Here is a 9,596-nt window from a genome sequence, read left to right on the forward strand (position 1 = left end):
TACGGGGTTATACTGGGCTGTGCCGGGCTATACGGGGGTTAGTACTGGTGGGCTGTGCTGGGCTATACTGGGCTAGTACTGGTGGGCTGTCCTGGGCTATACTGGGCTGTGCCGGGCTATACAGGGTTAGTACTGGTGGGCTGTGCTGGGCTATACTGGGCTGTGCCAGGCTGTACGGGGTTAGTACTGGTGGGCTGTGCTGGGCTATACTGGTCTGTGCCGGGCTGTACGGGGTTAGTACTGGTGGGCTGTACTGGGCTATACTGGTCTGTGCTGGGCTGTACGGGGTTAGTACTGGTGGGCTGTGCTGGGCTATACTGGGCTGTCCTGGGCTATACTGGGCTGTGCCGGGCTGTACGGGGTTATACTGGGCTGTGCCGAGCTATCAGTACTGGTGGGCTGTGCCGGGCTATACTGGGCTGTACTGGTGGGCTGTGCCAGGCTATAGGGGGTTATACTGGGCTGTACCGGGCCGAACCGCGCTGTGCTGGGTTGAACTGGGCTATACTGGGCTGTCCCCGCCCCGCTGTGTCCTCCCCCACCGGGCCGGGGCGGTCCCGGGGCCACCGGCCGCGCAGCCGCCGCTCGTCCCCCGGCGCCGGGGCGGGGCCCGGGCGGAGCCGCGCCGGGGCGAGCGGGGCGAGCGGGGCCGGGACCAGCCGGGCCGGGCCGGGCCGGGCGGGCTCATGCAGGGCGCTGCGCGGCGGCGGCCGTTCCCGGCGGCGGCCCCGGGCTCCCCCCAGCCCGCCGGGACGCTCTACCCGGGCAGGTGAGCGCCGGGGCCGGGGGCGGCGGGGGGGCGGGGGGGGGTGCGGGCATGGCCACCCCTCCCTTCCTCGGGGGTCCCCAGCCCCATCCAGCCCATTCCCCAGCATCCCCAGGATACCCCAACTCCCACCCCCCCGGCTCAGCCCGGGCCCCCCCACCCCATCCCGGGTACCGCCACCCCATTTCAGATATCGCCAGCCCATCTCCGGGATGCTGCCATTGTCGAGGGTGTCCCGGGGGGTCGGGGTCCCCCCCACGGCAGCCAGCCTCATCCCGGGCACCCTGGCTCACCTGCATTACCCCCGCTGGTCCAGGGTTTGACAGCCTTTTCCAGGGAGTCACAGCTTTCCCGGCTCACCCAGGGCACCCCAACTTGTCCAGGGTACCACCATCCTCTTCCTCCATCCATTGGGTTTGGACCGTGGGCTCAGGTAGCGCGAGCTCGAGGCTGATCCGGCTGACACTGTGCTGGTCTCAGCACGGCGGGAGAGCCATTCATCCGCTTTTCCCGGAGGGAGGTGAAGATCCGGTGGTGCTTGGGAGGGTTATTTGATGGAAAGACTTCAGCAGGGTTGGGTCAGGCCTTGCTCTGCAGAGGCAGAGGAGGAGGAGGATCTTCAGAGTGGAAGATGAAGGTGATAGTGTGCCCAGAGCATCCCTGTGCCTGAGTACCACCAGGCACCGATGCATTTTTAGCATTCCGCAGAAGTGCCATGGGGGTTGAGTTTTGCTTTGTCATGCAAAATTTAAAAATAGTTGCACTTAATTCAGCACTTAGGCTTTTCATCCTGCTTTTGTGCTCACTTCTCAGCCGGGAAGAGCCGCCTTACGATGTGGCGGGTTTTAGTAACAACGCTTTGCCTTTCTGCCTCTTCCTCTCTTTGGCCTCTCAACTTTGTTGTTATTCCATGGATCCCAAAGCCCGGAGGCACACCTGCAGCCAGGGAAGCACAGGTTTTGGGGGGGGGGATGCATACCTGGAGTCTGCTCCCTGCCTCTTTGCAAACCGCTTATGTGACTTAAGGCTGACGCTGTCACTTCTGCCATCCCTAGGCATGGCGCAGTCAAGAACGAGGACACCTTCAAGACCTCCCCGTTTCATTTGGATCTGTGGTTCTACTTCACTCTGCAGAACTGGGTCCTGGACTTTGGGCGTCCCATCGCGATGGTGAGTGTGGCAGAGGCGGGCCCGCTGCTTTGCTTGCGGTCAGCGTCTTTAGGGTGGAGGACAGGGGGGCAGAGCCCTGGTGGTCCCCTGTAGACCTGTGGGCTGTTCTCTACACCAAAGGGACATCCTTGAGGAGCCTTCATTGAGATGAGCTCAATGAGATGTCGTGAGACATTAGTGAGATGTCATTGAGATGCTGTGATATACTGGTGTGCCAAACATGTTGCTCCGGTCACGGGGAAGCTATCTGGGAAACTTATTCTGTTTCATCTATCCCACCACTTTATGTTTTTGTAACAAAAATTACCTGGAGAGGTTCCTACTGCTCTTCCCCATACCTTGCCTGTATCTCCGGAACGTGGGACTCCCGCTCTGCAGACAGTGCAGGGCAGAAGGGGCCGTTACCCTCCAATGTAATTTTTTATTGCTGGCATCTGCACGCAGCAGAGGGTTGAGGGAGATTCCCTGCGGCAGGATTTCCGAATGCCTGGCTCGTTCGCTTGGCCTCACGACTTCACGGCATCGGCTTTGGGCAGCGCTGCAGGCCGAGATGTAAATACGCTGTGAATTTAGCACAATTTAGGGATGCAAGAAGAGCCGCCCAACTTCCTTACTGACAGCTACGTGAAGTCAAGCTGACAGTTAGCAAGCAGCGGTGGTCCCAGGCAAGGATGTTCTCTCTCCCTGTCTTTCGGATAGCGACGGGGCTGTAATCGTGCGCGAGGTGGTGAGGATATACTGATGTCGTTTGTTTTTTTCCCCCTCCTCAGATAATCCTACCTTTGGAGTGGTTTCCTCTAAACAAACCGAGTGCCGGAGATTATTTCCACATGGCTTACAACGTTATCACACCATTTCTTCTGCTAAAGGTAAACCTCGAGGTGCAGGCGTTACAGTTTTTTTTTTTTAATATTATCAGTTGTAAAAGTGGGGCAGACGAGGCTAAGAGTTGGCTAGGGACTTGTTGAACAAATGTTGGGTGATTCCCAAACTCCTGCCAGTCAGCCGGCCCTACTGTACATTAGAGGTTTGCCGCTCCAGAAAGAATTTGTGACGCCACCTTTTGAAGAGCGAGGCGGTGACCGGCGTAACGTGACTCGGTTCCCTGCACAGACAAAGCAAATCGCTTCCCCCGGGAACTCCGGATTCAGGAGGAGTCGGAGCCCTTCACCGTGGCCGAGCCAAAGCGTGTTTTTAAGACAACATCCATCCATGTCTTAAAAGACCTTGTGAGACAGCTGGAACTATAGTAGATTGTCTAACTTGTTCAGAGCTTAATTACACTTGCTCTTCAACATTAGAATTGTATCTTTAGCTTGAATTTATCTTGCTTCCGCTGCCAACCACTGGATCGTGCAAACCATTTATGAGGTTAAAGACTGTCATATCATTAGACATCTTCTTATATTAAATACTTAGCAGCCAGAAGATATGAGAAAGCAATTATAAATATATTTTAACCTTCATTAGCTAGAAATTGAATTATGTCCTAAGATGTAAATGATTCTCTTTCTCCCGAGTCTGTCTGGGAGATTTTAAATGCCAGCATGGCCAAAAAGGAATAGTCAGGATCCGGTCCTTTGGGGGACGTGGAAACTCGAGCTCAGCGTGAGACAGCTGGTTTCTGCAGGCTGGATTGTAACTCCTCAGGTTAAAATTTGCTGCCTTGGACTTCCCTGGCAGCACAGCATGAAGGGTTGGTCCCCAGAAAAAAATCCCTTTGTTATTCAGGGAGCGTTTCTTTGGTCCAGCGTCCCCTCGAAGGACATGTCCCACCCTCCTTTCCCACCGGAGGAGAGCTTTCCTGGACCTTTTGCTCTCCTCGTCCTCTCTGTCTCCTCTGACGTTCGTACAGCAGTTACAGAGAAAGGGAAAGTTAATCCTCAAAATTAAATACAAATAAGGAGCTTTTCAGTGTTTATGAAGGGCCGCAAAGCTGATTTGGCAGCAGGGGGATGGGAGGCGAAGGTGGCCCCAGCTGATCCTCGGGCTGGGCTGATGCGTCCCCCCTGACCCACGCGGCGTCCCCTCCAAAGCCTGAACTGCTTGAGCTGGGATTTACATCTTTGGAGGTCTTCCCTGCTTTGCAGGAAGCTCTTTTCCGGAGAGAAGCTCCTGCTCCTCGTCCCCAGGCTCTGAGTAACACCGGGCTCCCCACCAGCCTCACGTGCCCGCCTCCACCCAGACCTCAGGAGACCGTGAGACGGTCCAGGGCCAGCTCAGCACTAAAGCTGGTGTTTAAAAGGTTGCCTCAACCGGTTTTGCTGGTAATTAGATATTGCGAGATAGGGGTTTAAATGCAGCTTCCCCTTCAGAAGCAAATTCACGGAGAGGCGAGTCCCGTTCCTTCCATTAGGAAGAAAGTCAAAACCAAACAGTTCAGCAAAGGCGTTTGAAAAAATCATCGTTATAAAGGAGGAAGAAGCGTCGCTGAGCGTGGGGAGGGAAGCGTGCTCAGCTGGAGCGCTGCTGGAGGCTCTCCCTGCCGCTGGAGGGCACAGCCAGCCTTCCAGACCCGCGCAGCGGAGGAACGAGAGAAAGCAGCTGCCTTTTGGTTTCTCATTAATCGGTTTTGATCACATCTGGTGAAGAAATTGCTTCGAGTAGTCTATTAGAAGTACCGGATCACTGATTCGGTCTAAGCCTTGGCTCAGGTTAAGGGTGCTGCTTTGTAGAAAGGTTTAACAAGGGTGAAAAATGTGGGTTTATTGTTGCAAACGTGGATAAAGTGTGTACTCAAACCTGAAAGCCACGTAGGCTGGTGCAGACGTGTCTGAGATGCGTTTAGAGAGAGTAGTTGCAATCAGGTAAGTTCGTTCTGGTGCGGTCACACCGCTCTCCGCGGGGGGATGGCTGTGTTGTCCCCGGCAGGGTGCCGGCCACCGCGGGCAGCAGCTCACCCCCAGCTCTCTGCAAGCCTCTGCTGGGGTATAGGTGATTTTTTCCAAATCACCTAAAGTGATTTTCTGCCGCTAAGTCAGAGAGGGCAGAACTTGCCAGAGCATCGCATGTCTCTGCTGGTACCTCCTTGCTGTTCAACACGTCTCGGTGTTTTTAGCTCATCGAGAGATCCCCCAAGACCTTACCGAGATCCATGGTGTACGTCAGCATCATCATGTTTGTCATGGGAGCCAGCATCCACCTGGTTGGAGACTCTGTAAACCATCGCCTGATTTTCAGTGGCTACCAGCACCATCTGTCTGTAAGAGAGAATCCCATCATCAAGAACCTGAAGCCAGAGACACTGGTAAAGAGACTGTTTTTTATACAAGCACTTACAAAAAAAATTAATTGCTTGTTCCTATTTAATAGCGTCCTGTTCCCTCTGCCCTTTTAAATCTCTTCTCATTGCGTTGCAGATTGATTCCTTTGAGCTGCTGTACTACTACGATGAATATTTAGGTCATTCGATGTGGTAAGCAATTTACAGTCTATGTAGCGGCCTCAGAACATAATACAAGGAAGGGCAGATCTGATCTGATCATAGCTTAATATGTAAAAGAATAAAACACAGCTTACGAGAGCTGGCTGGGGATAATGTTGTCATAGCCAGTGTGATTACAGTGGATCTCTCCCTTGGAAAATTGCCCGTTCCCCCTAGTTTTGCCTCTGTCTCAGTGATATTTCTGGGACGTGGCGGTTGTTCGACAGTCGTAGGGGACAGAGGAATGGCTTGTCTTCACTCCTGGGGCACAGGACACCCAGGTGAAGAGACAGGTCTGAGGGCTCCGCAGACGCCCTGGCTGTCACCACCCACATCTTTGCTCCTCTGGAGGTTGGCCCCAAAAGAAACCGACTCTGCCCGGTCTCTCCAGCCCTTTGCTCCCCTCCCTTACCGTGCATCCATCTAGTTAGTAACCCCCGGCGAGAGGGAAGGCTTGCTCGGGTAGCCAGACCAGTGCTGCCCAGTAACAGAGACTGTTCAGCCACGGTGATCCAGGGAGCTCAGTTAAGGGCTGATTTCAGCGCTGTCACCCCAAGCCAACCCTAGAAAGACGTGTTGCAGTGGGACTGTGTGCTTCATCCAGCGCGGCTGCCCTGGCTGACGCAGCGGCAGGTAGTGCTGGTAGCGCCCGCAGGCTGTGGCAGGTCCCGTCGGCACGCTCCTGCCCGCGGGAGCAGCATCCAGCGCTCAGACACATCCCCTGGCTGGCACTGGAGACCCCAGAAAGGACTCTCTGGCCCTTTATGCGCTGCCACATAATCCTGAGACCTCGCTGAGCGCGGAGGGAGATCTCCCCCCCATCAGACTTTCCCAGTTTATTCGCTGTTCCGTGAGCCCGGTGAAGCAAGAAAATCCCTTTCTCTAAAAATCAAAAAAGGGCTCTGTTGGGTTGTTGAAATCCTGGTCCATGTCCTGCTTTCCTGCAGTTCAGCTTTTAACGCAACACAACACTCTTAAACAGCCGCTTAGAGCCTGGGAGTGCAACAAATACAATTGTTCGATGGAGCACTCGAGCCCAGCGTTTGACCTAGTCAGCAAATTCAAGCTTTTCCTGCAAGAGCCCCAGAAGTCTCGTTATCTGCAGGTCTCGGCCCAGCGAGGACGTACGATAGCCCCGCACCAGGCGTCGCCAGCCCTTCGGCTGTCGCACTGATGCGGCGTAATCTCGTAGCAAGAGCCGTGACGCTGGCAGAGAGGTGATGCCCCGACCGGCACTGTGGGACCCCGCAAAGCGGGACCCGGCACCCCAGTTGCCGGCCACTGGGTGGCCTCCGCTTCTGCTCTGTCACCAAATTAATTCGCGGGCTCAGCGTGGGAATTGCCTGCGTGCAGAATTTGGATTTGGGAAGTCGGGGCGGAGGGGGGCGGTTAAACCCTTTCCAGGGTCACACCGCCGATCAGAGGGTTGTTTCTGTTTGCAGGTACATCCCTTTTTTCCTGATACTGTTCATATATTTCACCGGCTGCTTCACCCCTGTGGAAGAGGAGAGCAGGATGCCAGTGGCTGCCTTGCTTCTGATGGGGCCCAGCAGCCTTTACTACTGGTAAGTGGCTTCTGTCCGCCCCGGGCGGGCGAGGGACGAAGAGGGAGCAAGGCAGGGCTTCCCCATTCCCCAGGGCAGAACTTGATGGAGCTTCTGCTCTGCGGGGCTGGGAAAAAAAAAATCAAATCTGGTTGAAGTTTGTAGCCACTTTGGCCTTTGCAAGTTGGGACAACTTCAGGGTCGCTCGGCAGCACTCCTGTCCCTGCTTGGGGTGTTCCTTCAGCCAAACTGTCGGTCGTATTGCTACTGCTGCACTCCGGCTCGCAGCCTCCACAGTACTTGCTGTCGGCCCCCCTTTAAAAGCTGCCATTTGCTGCGCTGTTAGGCAGCGCCTTGACGATTTTGGGGTGGTCACTGGGTTCCTGCAGTGCCTCCACTGGGCCTCAGCTTGTTGGTGGCAATAGGGATGCTCTCACCAGTTGTCCAGGAATCTGCACAGAGCCCGGGCTGCCTGCGCGATGCTCAGACGCTGCCTCCTCGGCTCGCCCTGCGGGTCCAAATAGCCTTTTGAGAGAGGTCTTATTTATTTCCCATTTTCATTAGCCTTATCTTCCCAAACGGTTTCCCTGATGGCAGTCGAACAACTTTTCAGTTCATCTTCAGAGATGATGTTCTCTCTTGCCCGTGGCTTTGCCCCCTGCTGAGACTGTTTTTATACAGTAAATTAATTTTTGATAGTCAGAATCATCAGGAAGATTTGGTCAGTTCCCAGTTACCCCTTTGCACTTCCTTTAAATATATCAGCGTGAGTCCCTGCAGTTCGTGTGCTCGTGATTTAAGAGCCAGGGAGTGTAACTCGTCCCCCTGCTAACACCCGGTCAGGACTGGCCGCTGCCACATACAGCACAGGGGGAGCCGTGGATTTTTGGACTAAATGAGCACAACATCCACGAGGCAGAGCCAGAGCCTGGCTTTGGTTCTGCCTTTAGGCATCCCATTCCCAAACTGAGCCCAGCACCTTTCGAATCCCATACTGGACACGCATTTCTTTACCTGTTGTAATGGAGCCCCTAGCTCAGGTGCTAAATTTAGTGCTGAGAAATGCGAAAACAAATCCCAGTTTAAAAGCTGCTAGTAGGAAGTGGCACAACTCGCTTTGTCTGATGCCGAGCAGGGAGAAGAGGGAGATGTTTCACCCCGGGTGAGGCTGGAAGCGCTGGGGGCTGCTGCCGCTCGGTGCTTTCTCCCGGGGGTGGGGGTGGCACTAACAAGTGTTTTTGCTTTGTAGGTATCTCGTGACAGAAGGTCAGATTTTCATCCTCTACATTTTCACTTTCTTTGCCATGATGGCTTTAGTGATGCACCAGAAACGCAAAGGACTCGTCCTGGACAGCAATGGGCTTTTTCTCTTCTACTCCTTCATCATAACACTGGTCCTCATTGCTCTGTGGGTGGGCTGGCTGTGGAACGACAAAATTCTCAGGAAGAAGTACCCTGGCGTGATCTATATCCCCGAGCCCTGGGCATTTTACACCCTGCACATGAACAACCTCCACGCGGCAAAGGAAAGTTTATAAGTTTTCATATTTTAGAGTGATTTGAAGAAAAAAAAAAAATCTAGTTTTTCTAATGTAGATGAAGTATTTAAAAATAAATTCCTGACCAACATTTGCTGTGAGACGTCTTGTATGTGAACTAGACCTAGAACAAAAGGGAAAAATAGTCTTTGTGACTTAACGCTTTAAAGCCGGGTCACGGCAGGGCCGTCTCCCCTGCCTTTGCACCGGCCAGCTCTCACAGTGACACAGCGTGGTTCCACGCCGGACCATTTTTGGGTGCTTTGGGGACGGCACCACATCCGACGGCTCCTGTATGGGAGCAGGCGTTGGGGTGGTCCACCCCGCCAGCGATCCCCCATCCCACCGCGCTGAGCTTTTAATGGGAGCGGTTTGCTGGGAAGCGGGAGCGCTCTCTCCCTCCTCCCCGTGTCTTGGCACAGGGATTTATCCGCTCCTCCCACGCTGCTCCCAGCCGAGTAAACATGCCGGGAAGGGGCTGAGCCGCCCCACCTTGGAGCTGCTGCCGCCAGCTCTGCTTGGCCGTGCTTCCCCAGGGAGCCCTCCCGGGGTCCTGGCCCGCAGCGCTGGGGTTCAGCCCTCGCTGCTGAGCACAGGCCCAGTGCAGGAAGGGGCTGGTTGGTGGCAGAAGGGCCAATTCCCCACAAACACAGCCCAAAAAAGAGCATCGAGCAGGGAGTGAGCTCGAGTCAGCCCCGCTCACGCCGGGTCTGCGCCGGCAACTTCCGCTCCCACTCACCACTTCTCCAGCCCCAGCTGACGGAGCTGAGCTCCCGCAACTCCAGCTGCATCCCTGCCGTGGTTTACATCGATAAAACTTGTATTAGAGCCCTGCGTGACGGAATCCAAACGGTAGAAGGTAAAAAAAGCTATTAGCAAAACATACTGAATAAAAACATTTGGTAAAAGCCGAGTGACTCACGTTGCTTCCTGAAGAGCTCTGCTCTTCGAAGGGAGAACCTTTATCCCATGATATTTAAGGATCGGGAATGTGTCATTGTAACAGAGCAGTGTCTGCCCTGGGAAGGGTCCGGTCCATGCTATGGTGGTCACTACGGCCACTAAATACTTTGCTCGTGGGTCTGGGTCTCCACCAGAGCCCGGCATCAGGTCCTTCATTCCCCACCCCCCCATGCTAGCCCTGCCTGCGCAGC

At 54.7% G+C, this 9,596-nt stretch overlaps 1 protein-coding gene across 2 annotated transcripts; it reads left to right on the forward strand.

The window, feature by feature from the left end:
- Positions 1-584: 584 nt before the first annotated feature.
- Positions 585-8,533, forward strand: CLN6 (CLN6 transmembrane ER protein). 2 transcript variants are annotated; one of them, XM_074600504.1, is made up of 7 exons: positions 585-769; positions 1,822-1,936; positions 2,707-2,805; positions 4,995-5,183; positions 5,296-5,351; positions 6,803-6,925; positions 8,154-8,533. In XM_074600504.1, the coding sequence occupies exons 1-7, from the start codon at positions 687-689 to the stop codon at positions 8,440-8,442; spliced, it is 954 nt and encodes a 317-aa protein (XP_074456605.1). In that variant the 5' UTR covers positions 585-686; the 3' UTR covers positions 8,443-8,533. The 2 variants fall into 2 exon arrangements, with proteins under 2 accessions (XP_074456605.1, XP_074456606.1); XM_074600505.1 differs by having other exon boundaries at positions 8,222-8,533.
- Positions 8,534-9,596: the final 1,063 nt, after the last annotated feature.

Source organism: Larus michahellis, chromosome 9, assembly GCF_964199755.1.
Source record: "Larus michahellis chromosome 9, bLarMic1.1, whole genome shotgun sequence".
Taxonomy (NCBI): Eukaryota; Metazoa; Chordata; class Aves; order Charadriiformes; family Laridae; genus Larus; species Larus michahellis.

Excerpts from the sequence above, each read along its gene's own strand:
- CLN6 (XM_074600504.1), top strand. The coding sequence starts at position 687 with ATGCAGGGCGCTGCGCGGCGGCGGCCGTTCCCGGCGGCGGCCCCGGGC. Across the intron at positions 770-1,821 it reads GGGACGCTCTACCCGGGCAG|GCATGGCGCAGTCAAGAACG; the intron begins GTGAGCGCCGGG and ends TGCCATCCCTAG. Across the intron at positions 2,806-4,994 it reads CACCATTTCTTCTGCTAAAG|CTCATCGAGAGATCCCCCAA; the intron begins GTAAACCTCGAG and ends CGGTGTTTTTAG.